The sequence below is a fragment of the Mytilus trossulus genome, chromosome 8, assembly GCF_036588685.1.
Source record: "Mytilus trossulus isolate FHL-02 chromosome 8, PNRI_Mtr1.1.1.hap1, whole genome shotgun sequence".
NCBI lineage: Eukaryota > Metazoa > Mollusca > Bivalvia > Mytilida > Mytilidae > Mytilus > Mytilus trossulus.
Window position 1 is genome coordinate 72,805,096 of NC_086380.1, and position 27,688 is coordinate 72,832,783.

The following is a 27,688-nucleotide window of genomic DNA, read 5'->3' on the forward strand; positions in this document are numbered from 1 at the left end:
TTGTATTGGAATGAAAATCAAATTCGCATAATGTAATATTTCTTTTTATTTCTATTCTATTTATGTCTTGAAACCAGAATCTTAATTCAAAATTTTTAATTATAAACGTTCTTTGTTTAAAATATTCTATTCAAATTCTTTTTATACTCAATGTGTCACGTGTATTCTTAAAATAATATTTCAAAAAGAGCAGAAGTTGAATTTGTGGTCTAATTTTCAAGCTAAACTGAAAAGAATACTGCAGCTGAAAAAAAAATAATATTTAAATTTCAGTGTTTTCACAAGCGCTAATTTCAACTAATGTGTATTTCACACATTCTGGAATCTAAAACAAAAAACATTAAAAAAACCCACTGAAATCACATTGCATTCACTTCACGTTTTTTGTACAACTTTTGAAATAGTGCATCATCTTTAGCATGATCAAATAACACTTATAATCCTTAAATATAAATTTAGCAAGATTTCAAATTTGATGTTACAAACAAAACTGTTTTAAATTCTTTTTTATCAAATTTAGTGACAACCAGCTTCAACACATGCATCATGAGAATAGCTGCATCACGGATCACAACATTTGATTCTTTTTAAAAGCACAATTTTCCCAAGCCATAATATTACAAAATATATATATATCGTCATTACATATATGGACTTTCGGTACTCATGATTCTGGAAGATACCAGGAGGAAACTCAAGACTAAAAAAACATGGAACGACCTCCCCAAACAAGATAGTGTTATATGATGAGTATTATGATCATACAACTTACCTTGAAACACAATTAAGTTAATTGAAAAAAGGAGGAATTTGTGGGTTATGAATTAAAAAACCTAAAAAATATTAAAGCTATTAAATTCTTTTAAAAAAATCCAACCCAATCAACAACAACTTAAATAAATTAGTTATAAAAACATTGCCAGTCGTGATTCTCACTTACTATCCTGCTGACTGCGTAATTAGCAAGAGTGGCTTGTTAACATCACTTATTTTGAAATATGTGTTTTATCCAAGCTGTCGTCACTATCATCGAATTATTTGCTTATAGGAAATTCTTCTATCTCCTCATGTCCTTCAATACAAATTGGAGTCTGGGGTGCCTGCCCAGTTCCATCAACCTGGTCGACCTCGATTCCTTCGTCTATAAGAAACTGTACAATCTCCTCATGTCCTTCACTACACGCTGCTGACATAGGTGTCTGTCCGTTATCATCCACGTAGTAAACATTACTTCCTTTGTCTAAAAGTAATTGTACTATCTTCTTATTCCCTCTACTACAAGCAGTTATCAGAGGTGTCTGACCATTACCATCAACCTGGTTAACCTGACACCCTTTGTCTACAAGTAACTGTACTATATTCTCATTTCCTTTACAACAAGCAGCAGTCAGGGCTGTCTGTTCCATACCATCCAAACAGTTAACATCACATCCTTTGTCTAAAAGTAACTGCACTTTATGTGCATTTCCTCTACTACATGCAGCTGTCAAAGGTGTTTGTTTTATACCATCCACCAGGTGAACATCACTTCCCTTGTCTAGAAGTAACTGTCCTATCTGTGCTTTTCTTCTCGTACACGAACTTGTCAGAGGTGTCCGTCCATTTGCACCAGCCTTGTTTAGATCACTTCCCTTGTCTAAAAGTAATTGTACTATCTTCTCATTCCCTCTTCTACAAGCAGTTATCAGAGGTGTCTGACCATTACCATCAACCTGGTTAACCTGACAATCCTTGTCTATTAGGAACTGTACTATTTTCTCATTTCCAAGACTACAAGCAACTGTCAGAGGTGTCTTTTTCATACCATCTACCTGGTTTACCTCACCTCCATTGTCGAGAAGTAATTGTACTATATGTTCATTGCCCCTCTTACAAGAAATTGTCAGAGGTGTCTCTCCGTTAGCACCAGCCTTGTTAACATCACTTCCCTTGTCAAGAAGTAACTGTACTATCTTCTCATTTCCCCTGTCTACAAAATATGAGCCTCTGTATCCACTACAAGCAACTGTCAGAGGTGTCTCTTTCATACCATTCATTATGTTAACATCACTTCCTTTGTCTATAAGTAACTGGACTATCTTCTCATTTCCTTCTCTACACGCAGCAATCAGAGGTGTCTGTTTCATACCATTAATCAGGTTAACATTACTTCCTTTGTCTATAAGTAACTGTACTATCTGTTCATTTCCATTCTCACAAGAAATTGTCAGAGGTGTCCCTCCGTTAGCACCAGCCTTGTTAACATCACTTCCCTTGTCAAGAAGTAACTGTACTATCTTCTCATTTCCCCTGTCTACAAAATATGAGCCTCTGTATCCACTACAAGCAACTGTCAGAGGTGTCTCTTTCATACCATCTACCTGGTTTACCTCACCTCCATTGTCGAGAAGTAATTGTACTATATGTTCATTGCCCCTCTTACAAGAAATTGTCAGAGGTGTCTCTCCGTTATCACCACCCTTGTTAACATTACTTCCCTTGTCTATAAGTAACTGTACTATCTTCATATTTCCTTCACTACAAGCTGCAGTCAGAGGTGACTGTTCCATACCATGTACATAGTTGACATTACTTCCTTTGTCTATAAGTAGCTGTACTGTCTTCTCTTTTCCATCTGTACACGCAGCAGTCAGAGGTGTCTCTTTCCTACCATCCATCAGGTTAACATCACTTCCGTTGTCTATAAGTAATTGTACTATCTTCTCATTTATTATCAAACAACCAGCACTAAAAGTCAGAGGTGTATATTTCTGACCATTCATCAGGTTAACATCACTTCCTTTGTCTATAAGTAATTGTACTATCTTCTCATTTCCATTCATACAAGCCTCAGTCAGAGGTGTGCGCCACCCTCTAATAACCTGGTTAACATCACTTCCTCTGTCTATAAGTAATTGTACTAAGGTCTCATTTCCTTTTCTACAAGCAGCAGTCAGAGGTGTCTCCTGCATACCGTTTACATAGTTGACATCAATTCCTTTGTCTATAAGTAGGTGTACAATGTTCTCATTTCCTTTGAAACAAGCAGCTATTAAAGGTGTTTTGTCCAAATCATGAACCTGATTAACATCACATCCTATGTCTATAAGTAACTGTACTATCTTCTCATTCCCTCCATTACAAGCAGATGTCAGAAGTGTCTGCCCCCGTCCATCAACATGGTTAACATCTTTTCCTTTGTCTATTAGTATCTGTACTATCTTATCATTTTCTCCACTACACGCAACTGTCAGAGGTGTCATATTATTACCATTATTCTGGTTAACATCACTTCCTTGTTCAATAAGTAAGCGTACTATCTCCTCACGTCCTTCACTACAAGCAGCTGTCAGAGGTGTCTGACCGTCATCGTCAACCTGGTTAACTTTACATCCTTTTTCTATAAGTAACTGCACTATCTTTTTATTTCCTCCCCTACAAGCAGCTGTCATATGTGTCCACTCAAAACCGCATTTCTGGTTAACATCACTTCCATTGTCTATAAGTAACTGTGCTATCTTATCTTTTCCTCCCTTAGAAGCAATTTGAAGAGGTGTCCTATAATGATAATCAACCTGGTTAACATCAACTCCTTGGTCTATGAGTAACTTTACTATCTTTTCATTGCCTTCCTCACATGCAATCTGCAGGGGTGTATCAATTGGCCATAATATTGTGCATTTAGATACTCCTAATTCATTACGTTCGAGTTTCTTCTTATTTCCACTACAAACAGCTTTGAGAGGTGTCGTTTTCATACCATCAACATCACATCCTTTGTCAATAAGTAACTGTACTATCTTTTCATTTCCGCCACTACAAGCAGCTGTCAGAGGTGTCTGTTTCTTACCATCGACCAAGTTAACATTACATCCTTTGTCTAAAAGTAACTGTACTATCTTCTCATTTCCTCCCTTACAGGCAGCAGTCAGAGGTGTATAGATTGAACCGTATTTGTGAATATCAGCAGATTTAGAAATAAAGTATTGAAATATATCATAATATCTTTGTAAGCATGATTCTATGAAAGGTCCTTCTGGATATCCTCTTTCCTCATGATCATCGTAACCACAAACATCCTCAGAATCAGAATCATATGAACAATATTCGCATTCCATTGTTGCAACTGAATCATATCCATGTTTAATGCTATGTCGAGTTTTTGGTCTCCGATTGATCTGTTCACTAAATATCTTGTCGTCCATTGATTTTAGTGTGTTTATGAATAACGTTCTGTATACTACATACTTCATTTGTGTGTTATAGAAACATTGGTTCATCTTTCCCAGTTGTACATCGCTTTTAACTCTCTCAAAATATTCTCTTTCATTCTTCTTTGATATTAATATAGAATACTTTCGCTGTTGTTCATTGATAGAATATAAAATTGTTCGTTGATTGAAAACTCGGATGTCTGAATAACGCAATATACATTTGACCGTTTCATCTTTGTTACCAAAATAACAACACAAAAAATCAAACATTTGGTCATGAATGACCCTATACTCGTTTCCTGTTTTCTGGACGTAAGTTCCAATCATGCTGTCAAAAACTGTCTGAATTTTACTTCTAGATGTACCTCGATTGATTCCGCAGGTTTCAAAAATGTTTTCCAAAACTGATCTGTTTTTGGTATTATTTTCATTGTACATATCAAATAACGATTCTTTCAGTATGCCATTATAAATAATGCATAAAAATAGTGAGCAATATTTGTATGGATCAACTGCTTTCAACTTGTTCCATTCCGTTTTGTATGTTTCGAAAGGACATTCTAAAAAATCGGTCAGATTGGAATTTTCGTTTTTTGAATAAAGATAACACATCAGAGGTGTAAAATCTACATTTTGATCTTTCAACAGCTGAATATTAGCTTCGGATAAATAATTTCGGCAGATTGTTAATCTGTCCCCCCTTGAATATTCTACAGATAGATTAAAGATATTCGATTTCAAAACAGGGCATGATTCTTGAAATATTTCATCATTGTAAATATCTAATCGACAAGTTGCTATTACTTTTGTACAGCCCTTTTTCAGAATTCTTCTTAACTTGTCTTCATTGATCATCCACTGTTCAACAGACATACTAACTGTGAATCGTCCACACGGGTCGTCAAGAACAAACACCTGTCTTGTGTCCTCTTTATATTGTTGCAGTATATCTTGCACACCAGTACACGGAATTATATTATAATCCATCGTCATCTGTAGTTTCAAAGCGATATGATGCAACAACATGCTCTTACCGATACCTGGTTCTCCTACTATTAAGACAATATGTTCTCTTTCAAGGATCTTCAAAATCGATTTTACTGCAGGTGTATCAACAAAAATATCTTCTTGTTCTTTCCAAAACTCAATCTCGCACTTCTGGGAATCTAAAAATAACAAATCTCGATTGCGTTGATTAACATGATAAACGTGCTTTTCATACCATAAACTTTGTGCCTTATGTAAATTAGTTTACAAATTCTACTTGTCACTGTAATTTTGTCTTATAACCATCTAACAAAATGCTCATTTAAAAACAAAACGACGATGCTTATTGTTGTATCATTAAATAGACACTGATTTGGCAGAACCATGTACAAATGAACTTCACAAGGTTAACTGTATTTTTGTGTAAGTCAACAGATGTAATCAGAACCGAGAGTCTAAATTAAACCCAACAAATATCAACAGTTCAATGTTTGCTTTGTGATATCGAACGTAGTTTAGTAATGGATGAGTTGATCATTCGGTTCTTAACTGAAAATAGTGTGTGTTACCTTCACTGCAGTTTCGAGTTATAGTTATATTGCTGAGGTATTTGATTGATCTGAATAATTCATTTTGTGTTTAAAAAACTCGTCATAATTTTGTATACTCGGACACGTTTTTTACCTACAGAAGATCCATCATTTAGATTTTAAGACGTTCGGGAAGAGATTGATAAAGTTTTAATCAAATTTCAAGGAAGTGCTGTCATATACCAAATGTTAAATGGAACACTGGAAAATCACACATACGTTAACAGAATAAATTACATTGTTTTCTTATATCTTACCTAACAACCAATATACTGTATCTTACTTATATAACCTACCTAATAGTGTATTTTTCTTTTCCTCATTAGCCAACAACCTCTGTAATGAAATAATAAAATATACGTTTCTATGTCATGTATGTATATCTGTTATTCCTACAATCAACGATTATAGCTATTATTTTTTTTTTTGGTATGATTGCAAATGAGAAAACTCTCCACAAGAGAACAAACTATAAAAAGCAGTTGAAATAAGGCTTAACTCATCAGATGAATACAATTAGAAACACAACTAAAAAATGAACAAAAACATAAAGTAGACGTGATAGAATTCATATAGTACTTATTCGAAACACAAAAACGTATCTGAGAGTATTTGAAGTTATTGACAGCCAGCTGGTTGAAAACCATAAACAACTTTTAAAAAAGTCATATATCTTAGACTTAAATATCGATCAGTACACATCCAACATCCAATGGATTTTGTGTAAAGCCGTACTTAGCAGTCTGAGAAAAAAAAACATGACATTGTGCAATGCCAAGATTTATATACACCATATGTTCATCTTATATGTTAAAAAAGCTGTCTTTTGTTAGGTTCTCGCTATCTTTTATAGTTTTGTATAATGTGTCAAAAATAGGTTAAAGCCCAAGTGTAATAACCTTCAAAAGGGGTCCCCTCAAAATGTCAGTCGTGTTGTAATATTCTTAAACACTTTTTCTATGTTACAATTTTGTTATTATCTACTACATTATTGGTCAAATATTTAAATAAAGTTGATAAAAATTGTTCCATTAGAGGGCTATAAGACCAATTTTGATTATTATACTGTTTATATGGTTTCCTAATCTATATTAATTGTCGATAATGCAGACATCTGGGAATATTGCCATCTTCTGACAATAATTTAATTTTGGATGAAACGCGTCTTCTGATTGGCTGGCGTTACTTTGTTATCAGCCCATAGACATAACTTAGTCATGTGACCGTGACGTCATCAACGTTTATTCATGGTTTTCTACGGTTTAAAATGGAATTTAGAATTAAATTATAAGAAATGACTGTAATATTTTGTCTGTCTATTCAAAATAACAAAACAAAAACGTAATGCACACTGTTTAATAACCCGCTACGCGCGTTATTCAGTATGCACCAAATTTTTTATGTTATTTCTTCATAGACAGAAAAAATATTACAGTCATTCCTTAAATAACTCCTATAAGAGTCGACCAAACCATTTCGACCATTTATGACCAACTTTTTTATTTTGCCTTGCTTATTTTTTTGCAGGTTACAGCTACTCGTACTTTTTAATTATTTTTAAAGATAACAATCTTAAATGCTATTGCTGATGTTAATTCCATACTGAATCTTCTCAGGGTTTTGGCCATTTAAAGGTAAAATGCAAAGGTATAGAAAACAATTCAGGAAAAGGTGTAAATCGCAAGAATTTATGTTTAAAAGGTTGAAATTTATATTTATACAATAATTCCAAACCTCGTTGGTACTGAAAATAACAAGTAAATATTGGTGTCGAAAAATACGGGAAATATCAACCTTGTTTATCTCCCTTTATTTCCTTCTCGCTGTGACGTCATATGAGTCCTTTGTTACATTGGTATCGAACACATGTGTTAGAACGTAAACTTGTATACAACGTTAACCGGCTATGGTGTTTTGTGTTGCATACAACTGTAATACTGGATCAGGTCGAGGATTATGTTTGTTTACATTTCCGACACACCAACAAAGACGAAAGATTTGGACACGAAAGGTGAAGAGGCAAAATTAAACTTTGTTCAACGGAGCATTCCAGATTATGACCCCAAACACTTGGATTTTGATCAATTTGTTATTGATGCAAGGATTGTCTCGTTCATGACATTCACACCAAATCAGAATAAGACTGAAAGCAAATGTTATGATTTTATTTTATTATGACAAGACGGCAGGAACAGACTTCTGCCCTTCCTGCAGGGAGCCAGCCCAAGTATGCATCTAGTACATAGCCATAGGAAAATGACGGAGATTAGAGGTATTTACATTACAAAGTCATATATTTCATTATTCGTAAGGTATATTTGGTTCTTAAATTAAGGCAGGGTAGGCATCATTTGTGTTTATAATTTGGTTAGGATTATTTTTATTGGAGCTCGATCTACATAGACTGGTTTAAACTATATATCTTAACTTCGAGGCCGTAAAATGTTTAGAAGTCATAGTAGACCTGCATAAAATGAATGAACACAAGTGTGTCACTTGCAATTACATGTACGACAGACCAAATACAGACATTTGAAATGTTTTCTAAGACTAATAACAAAATAGTGGTAGGTTTGAAAGTCAATCACTGATCTTTTTTCTATTAAAGGGGGCAAAGGGGGGGGGGGGGCTTATAAATACCAGGAAAACATAAAACCTACAGTAGCGGATCCAGAAATTTGCATAAGTGGGGGCCCGCTGACTGACCTAAGAGGGGGCCCGCTCCATTCACGCTTCAATGATTCCCTATAGCAACCACATTTTTCCAAAAAAAGGAGGCCCCCACCTAAATCCGCCTCTGACCTACAAAAAATAATTTGCTGATAGGTTGCTGTCTCATTTATAGAATGGTATAAAATATGTGAGGGTTCAGCGGAACACAGTGTCTCGCCTACTTTTGCTGTTAATTGCAGGCTCAACAAAACTGAGGGTGGAAAAAAATTAAAAAATCCACTTGATTCTATCTTTATACTCATATGCGGTTTAGCTTAGCGAAAGGTAGTACGACGTAATCAGTCAAACAAACTTTATTAGATTAACTCTCTAAGGAACGATCGTTTCCATTGGTCAATTCAAACCTTCGACCTCACACCTTCGAAAATAGAACACACATACTATAACGTTGAATGGACTGATTAATATTCACGTATCTGGTCAAAGTCGTTTAAAGCTTCCATCGACGCATTCTAATACATGATTCCAATCAAAATTCTAGCTTTTATAAATGTGCATGTGAAATTTATTAATGGTTTAATAGTTTTCTGCAATTGGTAGTAAAGTTTAAACTTTATATTGTAAAATCTTAACAGTTTTCACATCTAAATATTCAATTTAAATGTCTCCTCTAGATCAAGGGACGACATCAAAAGTTCAATGTAGGATAAAAAAAACTCAAATCACATATTTTTTTCATTTACTCCCCCCTCCCCCAAATTGCTTATCCTGCATTTTCTTTTACTCAATGGACTCGATGATTTAACGTTGTACTTGAAAAATAAAACCGTACTTTTCTACAAACACTTTTCATATATTTTTCCAAGTTTTATGTATTCGACATAGGATAGCGATTTTTTTTCTGAAGTTCCGTTTACTTGAAGAAAAAAAATATTCCGAAATTGTAAGTAAATTCATAACATGTAACCAAACATGCTCTGTTCTGAAAAAACGGAGATGGCCAATCATGGCACAGGGGATGATTAAATGTAGTTTATAAACTCCAACGATATACTTCATTTGGTTTTGCTATTCTCGGTTGAAAAACGAACGTAAATTATATATTGTAAATATTTATAGACCGTTGGTTTTCCCGTTTACCCGCTTAGTGGTTTTACGCTAGTAATTGTGGGGACCTTTATAGCTTGTTGTTCAGTGGCTCCGTGTTGAAGGCCGTACATTGACCTATGATGGTTTACTTTTATAAATTGTTATTTGGATGGGGAGTTGTCTCATTGGCACTCACACCACATCTTCCTATATCTATGTAAATAGAAACAAACAGTTTTTAAAAAAGTGTTTATTCATTAAATCATTGTAATGTATCGATAAAAAGGTGAGTTTCTTCTTGTACATGCATTTAGTCATCCTTAATTTCTTGATATTTCGTTTATCATACACGTTTCGTTTTGTATTTCATTTTAAATACGAATACAATACTTTAGCGGATAGTTCAATAATGTTTTACAGCTCTATTCTTACAGTTTAAAATTGAAAGATAAATGTTCATCCATTTAAAATCGAAAACAGTTCATTTATATTTAAAAAAAAAAAAAAAGAAGATGCGGTATGATTGCCAATGAGACAACTCTCCACAAGAGACCAAAATGACACAGAAATTAACAACTATAGGTCACCGTACGGCTTTCAATAATGAGCAAAGCCCATACCGCATAGTCAGCTATAAAAGGCCCCGAATTCAAACAAGAGAATTGTTCCTTATAAACTACGATTTCTCACAAGTATTAATTTATTATTGAGGTCCACACATGCATAAGAAATAATCTTCGCCGATGTAACATTTCAATTTATTACAACAACCTGCCTTTACTGAATTCATTCAGGTGCACCAATGATACGATTAAAGTTATTTTGTTTCTATCTTTTGGGGACAATTTTCTCCGTTTATGGTACGCTTATAGCTACATTTTTGTACTGTGTGTATGTTTTATAGCATGAAAATAATAAAAGAGGAATGTCAGTGCAACCCCTGATTAATTATTGGATAAGAATTATGAGATACTTAAGTGACTACGACATTGTTAGGATTATAACCTATCGTCAGTATGAAAGAAATTAGAAGTGGTTCATATATTCATCCGTATAAAAGCGGCTCATGTATTTTATTTTATCCTTTAATATATTTCTCATCATGCCGGGTACAAGATAATTGAGTTGCTGCATGCAAAGAACTTAGAATATAAAACAAAATATCAGTATAATATTTCGACCCCACTATTGAAGTTAACAAAACATTTATTTATTTATTTTGACCAAAGGTTTGTAAAACTATACAAATCATTGTTTTTACGTTCGTGGCGTTCGTAGTAAAATAGTAAATTCCATTGTCGGTCACCTGTGTCAATTCACGTGCACACTGACTACATTGTTGTTGTATTTAAATCTTTCGGCCAATGAAATGAGACGTAACAAGTTGTTTGTTTGTGATACGCCAGAATGTTATCAATGAACTATCAAACGCTAAAGTCGACTGCATTTCAGTATATATTGTGAGCAGCTTCTGTCCAAGTATTGTAAAAACCCATGATAGTTAATGAATGATCAATCTAATAAATATTTAAAAACTTGAACTGCAGACTGTATGTAATGTTAATTGGCAGAAACACTAAGTCTATTTATCAGTAAAATACGATTTTTTTAACAAAATTTACTTCGAAAATTTTGAGCATAAAGGTTCAACTCCCTTGAGAATATTAAATTCTGATATAGGAAGTCTTTTGTTTGCCGATGACCTTATAATTTTATCGGAAAGTAAAGAAGGTCTTCAAAATAGCTTAAATAACTTATCAAATTACTGTGAAAAATGGCAATTATGTCTAAATACTAAAAAAAAACAAAAACTATGATCATTGAACAAAGAACTACAAAACTGGAACCATACATTGTAAGGTTCAATAATGAAAAAAATGATAACGTTACTGACTATAAATTTCTGGGCACTCTGATAAAAAAAATAACGGAAATTTAAATGCAAGTTTAACAGATTTAGCCAAAAAAGCTAGGAAAGCTCTGTTTTCATTAAAAACACATGCAACCTTTTGGGGAAATTTCCCTGTTAATGTATCCTGTAATCTTTTTGATTCTCTTATAAAACCAATTTTAACATATAATGCTGAAATATCATACATGGATACATATCAATCTTATTATAGAGCAAAAGGCAGATTAAAATCTCAAAACAAAGATATAGATAATTTCCAATATTTGGATAAGACTCCCTTCGAAAAGGTTCATGTTAATTTCTGTAAATATATTCTAGGTACTAAAAAAACATCTTAAAGCTGAACTTGGTAGACAACCAATATAAAAATATATAAAAACACAAGCAATTCTTTATTGGGCTAGATTAAATACTGAAAACATAAACCCGTTACTAAAAGAAAGTTATACAATAAGTAAACACCTTGATTCACAAGGAGTTTACACTTGGTTCACTTTTATAAAAGACTCAACACAAGAAATGAATATTGATACACAAAAAGTAATGTCCTGTCAAAACATGGAACAAGTTAACAAATTAAAGACTTGGATTAAGAATATTACAAGTAAATTTTATACAGAACTACTGGAAAATAAAATAAATAGTTTGAACGAAAATAACAAACGTTTTCTTTACAAAAATATTAAAGTCAAACAAGACCAAGAATTTTATCTTAAATATCAAAATTTTGAAACTAGACGTTTATTTACAAAAATCAGAATTAGTGACCATAAAATCATTGAAAAGGGCAGATATCTAAAAATACCTCGAGACAATAGAACATGTCCAACTTGTAAAACCTTAGAAGATGAAAATCACTTTCTCTTCCACTGTCAAATTAATAACGTTTTACGTATAAAACTTTTTAATGACATAGCAATAGATAATCCTATGTTTCCAAATCTATCTGATACACAAAAACTAGTAATTCTACTGAATCCTTCTAATATAAACCAAGTGAAAAAAACAGGTTCCTTTATAAAACAGTCTTTAGAGCTGAGGACAGGGGACTCTTAGTTAGTTTTACTTGTATATATATATAGATATGTGTGTGTTCAACTCAGTTATTTTATTGTTGTTGTTACTTTTGTTTATGTCACAAGTATAATGTTACTTATATGACAAATAAAGATTATTATATTCTATGTACTATCTTATGATCATGAGCTGCTGTATCTTGATGCTTCCGTTCAATTTTGTAGAAATCCAGGCCAATTTAAGAAAGTTATTAATATTTTACATGTTTTAAAAAACTTTAACCACAGAGTGAATATTTGTCTGTCGACGACGATGCCACCAACAGAACGTAGGATCGCTGTCTTGATTTTTCAACAAAAGTCGAAGACTCGATAAAAATGATATGCAATGTACTTCACCTACAGTGTACATGTACATGTCAGTATAAATCCTTCAATGAGATAAACCTTAACAGAAACAAAACAACAAGGCTGATAGTTTAGTTTTAGATGCATGATTTTTTTATGAGTTGTTAGTGGCTTTGAACTAGCTGTCAGATAACTGTGAGTACTCTCAGATCTGTTCATTTTGTCTTTTTGTGTCGGAATGTTAAAGTACCCGGCCACGTCCACTTGTATTTGTGTCCATCTGATGGGTTAAGCCTTTTTCAACTGATTTTTATAGTTCGTTCTTATGTTGTACTGTTATACCACTGTCCCAGGTTAGGGGAAGGGTTGGGATCCCGCTAACATGTTTAACCCCACCACATTATTTATGTACATGTTACTGTATGTGCCTGTCCCATGTCAGGAGCCTGTAATTCAGTGGTTGTTGTTTGTTAATGTGTAACATAATTGTTTTTCGTTCATTTTTTTTATAAAAATAATAAATAAGGCCGTTAGTTTTCTTGTTTGTGTTACATTGTCTTATCGGGGCCTTTTACAGCTGACTATGCAGTATGGGCTTTGCTCATTGTTGAAGGCCGTACGGTGACCTATAGTTGTTAATGTCCGTGTCATTTTGATCTTTTGTAGATAGTTGTCTCATTTGCAATCATACCACATCTTCTTTTTTTATATTGTATACAACTATCAAGTCAATTTACAGATTTAAAGAATGAGCCTAAGCTAACTCTTAATGGCAATCATTAAACAATGCTCCACTCCCCCCTTCATAAAAAAAGAAAAAAAAGAATCAAGAAAGAAAAAGAAATGATAATTGAATTCAGAGATATGAAAGACTTTTTTTATTAGTTGTCAGTAAGTGCCAGTACATTCAGATGAGTAATTAGTCTTTTTGTGGTTGGGATATACAAGTACCCTGCTACGTCCTTTCTGTGTCAGGAGCCTGTAATTCAGTGGATTTTGTTTGTTAATTTGTTTCATATTTGTTTTTCGTTCATGTTTTGTAAATAAATTAGGCCATCAGTTTTCTCTTTTGAATTGTTTTACATTTGTCAATGGGACCTTCTATAGCTTACTATGCGGTATGGGCATTGTTGAAGGCTGTACGATGACTTAAAGTTGTTAATTTCTATGATTATTTTGTCTTTTCTGGAGAGTTGTCTAATTGGAAATCATACCAGATTTTCTTTTTTTGTATTCATTCCTGCTTTATTTATAGCTTCTCTTGTTTTTGTTCACATGTCTATGACAGTAGTAGATGGGCATTATGATTTCTAGTCAGTCACATTAATTTGAAACTGATTACAGCACATTTCAGTCAGTATGTAGCTAATGCTAATATCTTTGGTTAGCTTGCTTGTTAGCTGAACCGTGAAGTCATTATTAGGTAAGGTAAACTTCCCTCCTTTAATAGTAGACTAGACAAACAGATAAGAAATCTATCTCTCTGTAGGACTAAGCTACTTTTTAAGGAGGGAAGTTTACCTTACCTAAAAATGACTTCACGTATCAGCTAACAAGCAAGTTAACCAAAGATATTACCATTAGCTACATACTGACTGAAATGTGCTGTAATTAACACATATAGAAATAAGAAGATGGATTCCGGATCTACACACAAAAAATCATTCTTATACAAGTAAAATAGATAATTAACTTAATTTTTAACCTATAACAAGAAAATGATAGACATAGGAAAATCAATTTGCACGAGGACCATAATTAATAACCATGCTGAAATTAAAGATTCAAGCTATAATGTTCCTATGCAAATCAAATTGGTTTTTTTTTCAATTGAACAAGACCAATTCTCTTTTTATTTATTTTTAAAGGTATTAATGTGCATGAAATTATGGAAGAATCCTTTATACAAAAGTGGCTTGGATATACATTTGTAGCAGCAGTTGATAAAAGACTGGCTGAGCCACCTCTGCTAGCAGATCAGGCAAACAGACAAGAAAAGGAGACCACTTATAAATAAATTAAACAATGAATAAATGTGATAAAATCATATTATCAATATAGTTAATATAATTTGACTCTTTGTGAAGTCATTAGGGCTATTTAAAGTCTGTAAATTGTTCAGCTGGGAACTGTTCCCTTTTTTGGCAAACAACACCTGATGGCAACACAACTCTTATGTTTCTCCTATTACATGGTAAATCTTCTTTGTGCCAAATAACTGTTATTTCTGAAAACAAAAAAGTATTCAGTGAAAACTTATTTTAGAAATGAAATTTTACATAGTGTCTTAGTTATTTTTGTTTGGTTGCTGTCCAATATATGTATATCCCACATCTTCTTGTTTCATACATATTTAGTAGTAAAAATCATATGGTTGTTTATTACTCTTTTGAAACTTGATAAGGATTTAAAAATCATGCAAGTACAAAATCTTACTCTAGTCTCTAATTATCAACTGTAATCTTATTATAGCTGGAGTAGGGAAGTAGTGGAATGGGTGTCAATGAGACAACAATACACAAGAGGCCAAATGGCACAGAAATTATATAAAAAATTTACATTTACTGGTGCTGCTGAAACAGCTGCTGGTATAGAAATCTATGAAAACTGAACATGGATTGCCATGTATGCATCAGTCTCTGTGCCAGTCACAAATAAATGCAAGTGATATTCATTGTTTGTAATTGAATTTGTATATTAAAAACATAAACACAGAAAATTAATTAACTATTTGTCTTTAAATATTAACAATACATAGTCCATGCAGTTTGTCATTAGGAGACCAAGAAATGTGAAATTTCCAAAAAACTAGATTCCATACAGAGTAATTGACAGGTTTGTGTTGGCAAAATAAAAGAATATAGTCATTTAAGTAGTACAAGTTAGTGTATAATGAGGGGTTACTTGCTACTGGCATAATTAAGCAATGGGACAGTATACTAACTCATGAATCATATAATTTGGATCAAATGGATTATTTTCTTGAAGGTATTCACCCATGTATTCATAATACAACATGCACAAGAAGGTATGGTTTGGGTTGGACAAAATCAATCAAGCAAAAGAGATATAAGTATATCAACTCTGCAAGAGCTAAACCCAATTAACGTGGGCTTTATCATGTACAATGTACATGTGTCATGCATGTGTATAACAAATGTAATACTATTACAAAGTGCAATTGATTACAAACAAAGCCATGACTTTCCTTAACAAGTTTTCTAAATACTTTGATATTTATGAGATGGAGTTTATAGAGAGAATTGCTCTGTTCAAGCAAATTAATAAGCATAAATGCAACAGTCTCTTAAGGTGGTACCCAACACTTTCCCTAAAATTAATTTGGCTCGTTTAATTTTCATTAAATTTTGATTATGTATTTACCTTGACCCTTTAACATGTTTAAAGTCATAAGAAACCTCAAATCAAAAAAAATAATGCATATGTTTTTTATAACTCAATGGATAGTTTTCATTGTAAAACTTATGTACATATACTTTTTTCTGAAGAAAATTCTTTAATTATTCATATTTAGAAGAAGTTTACTTTATTTGAATAGCTTCCTTCCAGCAAGCAATTCCCCCGACATATTTTCCGTATGCAAGGTGACCTCAGTGTGACCCATCTCGTAAAAATCCGGTGACCACAATACGCATGGATGTCCTTAAAATAAACTATTATCTGAATTTACATGTTAAACACGTGCTCAATTTCCATGCTTTTTTTTTTTATTTTTCGTCAATTGTTGACAAACAGGTGACAATCGTAAAACTTCGGCTTCAAAACACGAACTTTAATTACCTGCCATATTTTCACAACAACACTGACCGATTGAAAAAAAAATGACGATCATACGAAATACACGAAAAAAAATATATATTCGAGCACAGAAGACTAAGTTTATGATGTTTGTATGCATTGGTTAAAGAATTGGAAGAACATTATTTTTCACCGGTTAGTCGTTTCTTATGACTTTAACAAAAATATAAAAATTTCAAAAATTTTGAACCAACCGTTTTGTCAGAAAAATTACACTGGTTATATAGCAGTTTGACAACTACCCATTTTGATCATAGAGAAGCTTAAAATTCTCTTTACAACACAACGTAATTAAAACGTTGAGATGACTTTACGGAGTTATCTCCCTGTAGTGTTAGGTACCACCTTAATGTAGCAAGTTTGCCAAGTTGATCAATCATCATGTATTGAATTTAAAAAAAGAGGGAAATATATTTTCTTAATTTATTCCATTCACAACTTAAAATTTATTTAAACGAACCAACATGATCAAACATGCACCCACCCTCCCCATGTTTTGATATAATAGACATGTATATACAAGTGACCTTGACCCTAGTATATAAGCACCTGTTCCATAATAACTTGTCATAATTTAAAGCAAGTTTGTGTCGACCAAATATAAAACCCAGTGGAAAAGGGTGGGTCTGACTGATAATCCCTAGGGTGGGAATTAATTACTTTCGAGCCTCAGGCTCATATTCTAAGAATGACCTTCATCCTGCACATCCAAGATATGCTTGGATGAAGGAACATTCTTATTCATATTTCGCCTTCGGTCTCAAGTAATGAATTAGCTTGTTTAAAGTGTAGACACAAACTAAAAACAATTTTTATATAAATGCCAACATTTAATAAAGGATAAAAATCACAAGATCATCCAGTAACTACAACTGAATTGTATTTGTGTTTTAATACTGATACTATTTACTTTCCTGTGATAGAACTTGAAAAAGTTTTACCATATGTCCAAACAAAACTGTTGCCATAATGTCCTTAATAGAACATCCTGAAGCAAAAAGCACTTAAAAAGAGGTTCCTTTAAATGAGTTAACCTTAAAACCTCAGATAAAATTAGAACTTTCTCTAACTATCTAAACTTTACGAAAAGACTTAGATGAATTCTCTCACCTATTTTGTACACAAAACTTGATAAATCACTGTCTTAACAACACAAAGTTTTGGTTTATCAAAACCTTTGATCACCTCATTAGGTAAACTAACTAACAGATCTAGTATTTTTCAAAAACTCATGTATATGAAAAAATAAAGTGCCATGTCTCCGAATGAAAGACATAGAATGTAAATCTACAGCTGATAAAGATAGTACTTTAAGGCAGATGTACATGTAGTAAAGGCAAATAAAGACACAAGTATAAAAGACAATCATCAATGTTAAATACTCCAATGAATATTAAGAACCTAAAAAAGATAGCACTAAATTCATCTCCCAAGTGAAAGAGTATATAACTCTTCAATTGCAGATTCAGGTTTAAGCAACCTTACACAAATACATGTAGTAAACAAACAAATTTTAAGTAACATCTTTTTCTTAAAGGATAAAGTCTGTTTCAACATAGAACAAGGAAAATTCACATTAAACATGCTGAATATGAAAAGCTTGTGTTTACAAAAATTTCAATATTCAATAACATCCTTTTTAGATGGTGATAAGGAATTGATCACACCAAATAAGGAAATTTCTCAAAAAATATTGATATTGCTTGATTATAGATGCAAGGTCTCCAAGATGAAGTGTAAATATATTTTACAAATGATTCTGAAATCTCCTGTTTATATTAAAGTGATTTCTGAGTATAATACACACGTTTTTACCCTACTGCACAATCAACCCTTCAGGTGTTGGTTCACTTATATTTTTTACAATATACAGTTAAATTAAGTCTCTTCCTGACGGAAAGACATTATCTTCAGTATACAACATTGTTACTAATTTTTATGCTTAGCAGTTTAACTGGCAAATAAATTAAAATTGGTCTTAGCAAAGAAAACCAACTCTGAGCAAGCCAAAAAGGATAACCAAAAGCCTTCAGAACTTTATCACAAATAATTTTCTTTATAATTATCCCCAACAATGAAAAAGATGGGAAAATATAAGGTCTTAATTCTGGATCATGAAAAATACAAACATCTCTGAAAGGAGCTTGTTGGTCTAAAGACAATGAAGTAATTATCTACAGATTTGAAAATGAAAATGTAATAATAACAAAACAAATACATCTTCTTTCAATTGCCATCCTTTTGAATCTGTAAATTTTTTAGACATATGATAAGCATCAAAAATTTTCTTACCAGGAATATAAAGAGCTGTGATAAAAATGTTCTTTCTTGAACACCAAGCCCAAATAATGAAATATTTGTAGCAAGTATGTTAAGTGATAAAGAGGTTTAAAACCTCCTATTGCATAATAAAAGCTACTGAAATAGTATTTTCTGATTGTATAACTCTCTGTGACTAAAACTTTTTCTCCAAAAGAAAAATATAGCCAACAATACTATGAAATCTATATTAAATGAGTGCATACTCTTAAAGAAGCTCCAATAAATTCTACCAACAGAAACATTTTCTTCAAATTTGGATCCCAAATCCTTCTTTTGTCAGAGGAATCTGGTTCAATTCAAAAACTTATTTGGATGGGTCTATAAATCAAATTTTTAATTTCTGATTTAAAAATGTTAAAAAATGTCACCTATTGATGATAATAAACACTGTAACAACTATACAGTGTTTCAACATTATTTCTCGTCATGTTTCTGCAATGTAACATTCCCACAGATACTGCATTAAAAGCATTCGTCACAAGACCAATATATGATGTAAATCATCTAAAATACAGTTACACAATTCTATTTAAGAAAAATTTCCCAAGGGAGATAATTTTACCATTTCTCATCTGTCAGAAAAAACTTAAATAGCTCAGTATCAATAATGAGACAAAGGAAAACAATGTGCTTCCAAGGAATGAGTACCAACTTCTCAAAATTTATTCCGAAGCACAGCTTATCAAGCATTTGCACCACTTCTTCTGTATTCACAATACAATCATCTAAACTCTGATCCATAATAAAAGAACCATCAATGTTTAAACTATAGCATGTATATACTTCAAGTGACATTATTTCATAAATACATAAGACAGGTTTTAAAACCTTAGTAAAAACTCTTGATGCAGAAGCCAATCCAAAACAAAAAACATGAATATCATATCAATGTCTTTTCCACTTGAATCAGGAAATTGTGATATAATCATAAATGATACTTAAATATGCATCTGTGAGATCTATAGATGTTAGCTCTCTATCTATATATATATAGATAATTATTCTAAAAAGAATTACATCTAAACAAAAAATAAATGGTCCTGCTCCAAATGCTGATTAGCCACAAACTAAGTTTGTTTGAATTTTTCAAATAGATACAGGCCTTGAAGACCAATCTTTCTTAGGAACTAAGAAAATATAGGAAATAAACTGATTTTCCATTGATCGATCAACCTCTTAAACAGCTCCCTTAGCTATCAATTTTTGGACTTATGAAAATAATTCATCCTTATGAAAGGTGAAATGTATTTAATTCAAAAATGATAAACCTTGTGGTACATCATTAAGAATAATTTTATAATCATTTCTTAATATATCTAATATCAATAGATCATAGAAACACTTTCCAAATCATAATATTTAAGTTATCTACTGTATATATAGCAACTGGTTGAGAAAAGTGACCTCTTCGAAATTCTCTGTTCCCTTTTTGGAAACCTCTCCCTCTCAATGAAGGGAATTGCCTACTAGTATAGTACACTAGTTGACCAACAGAGCATCTGCAGTTAAAAAACTGATATTGCCTTTCCCATAACAGCTGGGAGTAAATTAATTGTTAGACCTAGAACCTCTTCCAAGGAATCTAACATTTGCTTTAGAATCTTTGTTTAAACACAAGTTTGCTTTTTGCAATCATAACTAGAAATGTGAAAAAGCAACTATCACAACAGAATTACAAAAAAGTTTTATCATCTAAATATTTCTGAGCATCTCCTGTGGGTTTAACCAGAAACCCATGGTCAAACAAACAAATAGAATTTTACAATAAAAACCTTGTATTATCAAGATCCAATGGCTCATTCTTACAACAAGAAATAGCAAACTCAACAATAGGGGTGATGATCAACCCCTTAAGAAAGTATCTCTGGGTTTCCTGCATATTTGAAACCACAGAGTGGGCCTGTCTAGGCAATGCCATTTCGATTTTTTATTTATCCTAGACACACTAGGATTGTCAAAGTTCTCAGTGTGATAGTATTATTTCCTCTATGAACTTTATATTTTCCTGATTTTATCAAAATCATGATTAAACTGTTCAACAAACAGGATGAGATAATGGACCATTAATCTCACTAAAAGAAGCTTTAAAGGCTTCTGAAAACCTTAATGCAGGATCAAAAGACGTATCAAATTCAACTCCGGCTGGACTATCATCAGCCATGGCACAAACTCCAAAAAGAGGTACATACACCGTATCATTTCAGTAGATCAGATCAAAAAATTAGAACTAAATCTTAATAAAAGTAAGCCTTTAATGGCAAAATTCAAATAAAGCAGCAGGTTTCTCTACAAACTCTGCCAGAGTTGAAGGCAGTGAAACTGTCTCAAACCTCATGATTCATACAGGTTCTTTACTACATTAACAATAATGAGTAAATGTATCAATATACATGCCTATCTTAAATCTCAACAGCACTTTCGTGAGAAACATTCACAAATCAAGTAGATTTTGAAGTTATACAAGTAGCACTACATTTTAAAACTTACTTTTTACAGGTTCTGTTGCTTTGTCAATTATTTCCAAATGCCATATGCCATTATGACCGATTATAAAACTACTAGGTTTTATAACTGTTTAAGAAGAGGATTTATTCAAAATACCTCTTGATTTCCTATTAAATTTATCATCTTTAATTTCTAAAACATTCCAGAGGTGATGAAAATCATAACCATCACCCTAGTAAGTGTAAACATCATTCTAAACATCTTGCAAAAACAATACATTTGCATAAACAAATTCAGCCATTGTAATACAAAAATGTGTACCTGTGCAGGTAAAACACGTGTAAATTGTGAAGAGTACTCACGACCTTCAGGTGAATAAAAATACTTTAAATATCTACCTGTTTAACAAACAGGAGTATGAATTAAGTAACACATGTGCCGTACATCGTACTAATGCAAAAACTTAATGAAAATATAAAATTGTCATACATCGTAGACAATAAAATATTTAATTAAATTCCCATGAACACTTGTCATACATCGTAGACAAGAAATTTTTAAATTCATTTCCATCAACACTTGTCATACATCGTAGACAATTGAGGAATTATTACTTGTAAATAACAAAATAACATTAGAACTTGTCGTACTTCGTAGACAAGTTAATGTAACTTTAAGAACTTTCTCCCAAATTTAAGATAAAAATAAAATAACTAAAAAGAACTTACGTGAAGTGTCCACTTCCACCCTCAAGAAAAATAATGACAAGTTATTATGGAACAGGTGCTTATATACTAGGGTCAAGGTCACTGGCCAGCTATATGGTCTGGTCAGGTATTATACTATAGTTTGTTTCTTTAAACAGAGATATTATATGTAAGCTTCAGCCCTCAAAGAGAAGTTAAGCTAATTCATTACTTGAGACCGAAGGCGAAATATGAATAAGAATGGATATTATAAGACATACATTCTGAAGTTTCCATTGTATTTACCAGAGTCTAACTTACTTCGTTTATTTCCGAAAATCTGGTCTCCACGTCTTTCTCTAATTGAGTTAATCTATTAAGGATGATATCGAAACTCTCTAGTACGTTCGTGATTATCATACAATTCTCGTCTGTTTCTATTGCTACCAGTTTTGTGTACTCAGCTAAAACGTGAGTTTCTTGACGAATATCATTGACTAATTCAAGTCCAAGAGTTGTACCACTCAAAAATTGTTGACCTAATCAAAATAATAAATGTAGAATGTGTCCATGGAACATACATGTTTCATAATATTTGGTTAAGGCAAACTTAACTAAGAGAAGTTAATGTAAAATTCAACATTTTTTTCCATTTGAAAAGGGGCATAGCTCTAGTACGGTGAAAGTGATGCCCCCTAAATTTAAAACTTGAACTGTGTGTTGTGATAATAAGCATTGTGTATAAGATGCATAGCATTTTGTTCAGGCAAACGAAAATTAAGAGAAAATGAACTTCGGGACGTAAGGACGTACAGACGGACGCATATACAGATGGACAATAGTAAAACGTAATGCCCCTTTGATACTGCGCAGACATAAAAACCTGGAAGGTTGATAAAAAAATTGATTTCCTTTATGTCTTAATAACTACAGATTTTGTATATTCCTAAATGAACATAGTTCAATTGGTGAAATACCAGCGTCTATTGTTAGTTTTCCCATGGTCATTTACTATTCCAAAATTGTTAATCTCTAATAAAACCAATAGCAAACGAGACCGCATTATGTTAATGTAATTAAATGGTGTACATGAAACTATGCAGTGAGGAACCAGTGCTTGTGTGTGAGACTGTTAAAGGGGTATCAGGATAATAAAAGTATTTCTATTAATATATGTTTTTAATTGTCATTTGACAAAAAAAATTAAATGTTTTATCCAATCATCTCAACTATACCTGTGATAAAAAAAACAGGTCTTTATTTTTTCACATTTTCTATACAAAGGATAAATGTATTGATGGATTGCTTGGTATTGGCTGTGTGTCGCCTCGCCACAAAAAGTCTATATCGCGGCTAATATAATAGATTCACCATGCTATCATTTAAATGTAGTTTCAACAAGTGATAGTTTTTGCTAGTATGTTATATTTTCTAAAAGATATTCCGCGAACTAAAATTTTGTTTTCAATTAAACAATTCTTGATTATTAGTTTATTACCACTTAATTTCCATTTTTCCATATTCCCTTTGATTTGAAGTTCTTCCGTTGAACTGAAACAGAGGTTCTTGACTAGGTTCTCCATCAGCTGGAATGAATCTGCATACTTTAAAGCATCCCACTCAGTGAAATCACAATGAGCCCATGGATTTCTTATATTTCTTCGTACCTAATATAATCGAAAATGTTTACTTTATGTATAACTTGAATTCAAAGATTTACATAAAGAAGTTGTTGGCATGTTACAGAGCATGAAACCAATTATGTTCACAAAAAGTAGTCAATACATATTTCTTAACGTGAAATTACTTCTTAAAAAACATATCTGTACTTTCAAATGCTGACTGATCATTGGGCATTTAAAAGATTCGACAGCTGATTTTATTTTTCCTTTATATAATATTTATCGTCTCACAAATGATGATTGGTTCATGAAGAAAGTGCCCGGTTCCCATTATTCATTGCTTTTGTCATTATTTTGTATAGTCGTTTGAATCAATGTTTTATATTACTTTGTGAATGTAGGCTCTGTTGTGATAACAAACAAAGATTTATAAACATTTTAGCATATCATCTTATGTTTTACACAACTTTGTAATTGAAGGTTATCTCGACAAAGGTGATAAATCGTGATTTAAAATTATGAACATGTGTTTTGCAAGGGAATATCATTACTATCAAGCACTGGAATAGAGTACTCTTAAAATGATGAAACAAGTCTACACAAATATTGTACGTACATTTTCAGCATCTGACTTTACAACTACAGGGAACTTGTCAATGCTGATGATTAATCCCAACAAAGCGGAGGAGTCGCATGTGTCATCAAACCCTGTATATTGTGCCATGTGTGGCTGTAGAAATAGCTTGGATAAATCAATAACACTCTTGATTGTGTAGTCGTACTTTGCTTTTTGATAACCGTACGTTGCTTTGTTTTTGTTGACAGCTTCATAATTCAGGAAAGCGTTTGTTGCTGGATATTGCTTTAAATGTGATGAATATGTTTGCGTATCAATCGTATGTTTGAGAGTTAATTCATTATAAAGTACTGTTAAAATTGGAATATTTCCTCAGAGCTGGTGATATTATGCTGTGAAGACATATTCCAACAATTAGCCATCTTTTCTGGTTATCATCTACGTCTATTGGCTTTGCTGTAAATAAGGATTAAAATAGTATTACGTTTGATTATCAGTCAAAAGCAGAAAATTTATCAAATTCGAACTTGCATGAAGTGTCATCATAGATTTTTCTTTTGATATTTGTGCTTTAGATAGATTCACTGTATACCGTCATTTGGATTGTATAATAGTATAACATAATCGGTCTAGCTTCTTTACCTAAATCTGCCAAGTTTGACAGAGATTTGCAAATATGTGTAGTTCTATTTAACTACATAAAGAAACATGTATGGTATTAAACAAAATGTTTAAACAAATACCAAATATTTATGTTTTAGAATCATTTTTTGAACTTTGTCAGATAAGGGGGGATAACTCTTATATTGAAGTTTTATACTGGAGTGATAGTGATATTTTCAATTTTTATTAGTAGCAAGAAAAAGTTTGATGACATAATTTTTTTTTTATTTTCTTAAAGCATATTATACTGACATGATTTAACCAACTTTTTAAAAATTGTCCATTTATAATTTTAAAATTATTAAGAAACTAAGGTTTCAACTTACTCAGGCAAAGTTGTCTTTAGATGAATTTGGCTAACAATTTTAGGTACTTTTGTCATCTAGCTCTTCAACGGTTTCGGTACTTATACATCCTCGGATTTCAAATGTTTGGCTTTGAGCGTTCCTGATGAATGTAAATCCAGAAAAGCGCTTCGGACGCATGAAATTATAAAACGTGTTGTTTTCAATATTTTATAAAGCATGTCTTCTCATATTTCATTTTAAACTTTTATCTCGTGGATTACTTTTTATTCACAAAAATGTGGGTTTTTTTAACGAGCAAACTATGCAAATTTGTGCAATTTTGCACGACTTGTAGCTTGAAAATTGCACGGTTACCCACATTTTTTGACGATAAAAAGAATCTTCATTGCGGACAAAAATGCTATCTAGTAAAAATTCAAGGGATGTTATAGTATCAAATCAGGTCCGATTGACACAGTTTGTTTGTTGTTACTAAATAAATGACCTAAAAGTGTTTATACACATATATTCGCATTCTGACTTTTTAAGTGCTTATTTAATGAGGATTGTGATTTTTTTCTTACTACTTTTGTGATGCAAAGTGGTATATAGGGTAGAAAGAACTATGATTTGAATAGATTTGAAATCTCCAATATTAGCATGCAATTTATCAAATACTTCAAACAATTTTTTGACACTCTAAAAGTAATTAATTTCACTATTTGTATACGCCTTATGTGAACAATTTATTACCAGGTTTCTGATTGTACTAAGTGTACTAGTACGTATAATAAATAGGTTAGAAGTTGAACAAATCACTGTTACGGGGATTTATGCTTATAATGGTGGTATCCACTTGTACACTAAGGGCATATTTCTTGCAGCCATACTGGTTTAAGTTAACTCGACAAGAAAATATAACAATTTTATTTATTACAAAATGTCATGCAGGAAATTTGTCAACAATCGAAATTTATAAATTCAAGAAAAAATTTCATAGTGTCCAAATAAACCTTAATTTGGAAATCTTATGACCTGCAAATAAATGTAAATCGATACTTTCAAAACTCTGCAAATTAAAATTGTTAATGAAGGGTTGTATGATCAGGGCTGACATATCTCTCATATATGTTGATTTGTTGAATTGTTAGTGATATTATGTGTTCTCTGTACCATTCCCCTGTAAATGGTTTATTGAGGAATAAAGATATATATAAAAAGACGGGAATGTACTTTTCCCGGCGTTATCTTCGCAAATATTGAAAATTGGACATTAATAATAAAGATTTAGATTTTAAATAATAGCAACAATATACTTGTACACCTACTTTTACATCGCTTTAAGGTAGATCATAGGTATACTCTTTTTGAGAAAGAATTATTTTTTGCCAAAATGAAGATTTTACTATGCTTTTTTCAAAAAACATAATAAAAAGTATGGGTCACCGTACGCGTGCTATTTTTCAAGCTATGAGTCGTTGAAAATTGCCTAAATTTGGTTCGATTGTTCCTAAAAAAACACATTTGTGTGCATAAAAAAATCTATGAGATAGAATTTTGAAACAAATTGTGAGGAGATAGTTATTATTATATGTTTTAAGAAAATAAAAAGAAAAAATGGTGTCACCGAACTTGTATATAAAAAAGAAGATGTGGTATGGTTGCAAATGAGACAACTTTCCACAAAAAACCGAAATGACACAGACATTAACAAATTTAGGTAACTGTACGGGCTTCAACAATAAGCAAAGCCCATACCGCATAGTCAGCTATAAAAGCCCTGATAAGACAATGTAAATCAATTCAAACGAGAAAACTAATGGCCTTATTTATGTAAAAAAATGAACGAAAAACAAATATGTAACACATAAACAAACGACAACCACTGAACTACAGGCTCCTGACTTGGGACAGGCACATCCATAAATAATGTGGCGGGGTGAAACATGTTAGCGGGATCCCAAGCATCCCCCTTACCTGGGACAGTGGTATAACATGTGTTCTTGATACAAGTAACGATAAAAAATCCCTATTAGGCCAGTATAGTTTTTCACTAAAAGAGTTATCTCTCCTTAAATGGCTCATTTGAAAAAATTATTCTAAAACAAAAGAAAATAATATTTGATTTAATGTTTAGTAATACAATTAATTACCAAGTTTTCCTTATATAATAAAACCGTCTAACCATTAAATTGCAAATCTGTTTCAAAATTTGCAGATTTGGGCAAATAACTAGACCAATTTTGTACTGCGATTATACAATCCCAGATGGCGGTATACCATGTATCTACCTTAAAACAAAAGTTTGTTTCCCCTCTCCCCCTTTTTTGACTGAATACTTATAGTAGTCGAAAATTAAAAATCAAATCAAACTCAAGAAAACACCGACTTATTTTTCGCATATTAATTCGTTTGTTGCTGTATATCATATTTGTTTTTCGTTCAATTTTTTAGGCCGT

At 32.2% G+C, this 27,688-nt stretch overlaps 1 protein-coding gene across 1 annotated transcript; it reads right to left on the reverse strand.

Annotated features, from left to right (window-relative positions):
* Positions 1-1,034: 1,034 nt before the first annotated feature.
* LOC134727969 (serine/threonine-protein phosphatase 6 regulatory ankyrin repeat subunit B-like) lies at positions 1,035-24,426 on the reverse strand. Its single transcript, XM_063592367.1, has 5 exons — positions 24,319-24,426; positions 23,579-23,747; positions 22,402-22,619; positions 6,067-6,106; positions 1,035-5,359 (listed from the first exon to the last, which is right to left on the reverse strand). Exons 1-5 carry the CDS (start codon positions 24,424-24,426, stop codon positions 1,035-1,037), a joined length of 4,860 nt encoding a protein of 1,619 aa, XP_063448437.1.
* Between the last annotated feature and the right edge of the window lie 3,262 nt (positions 24,427-27,688).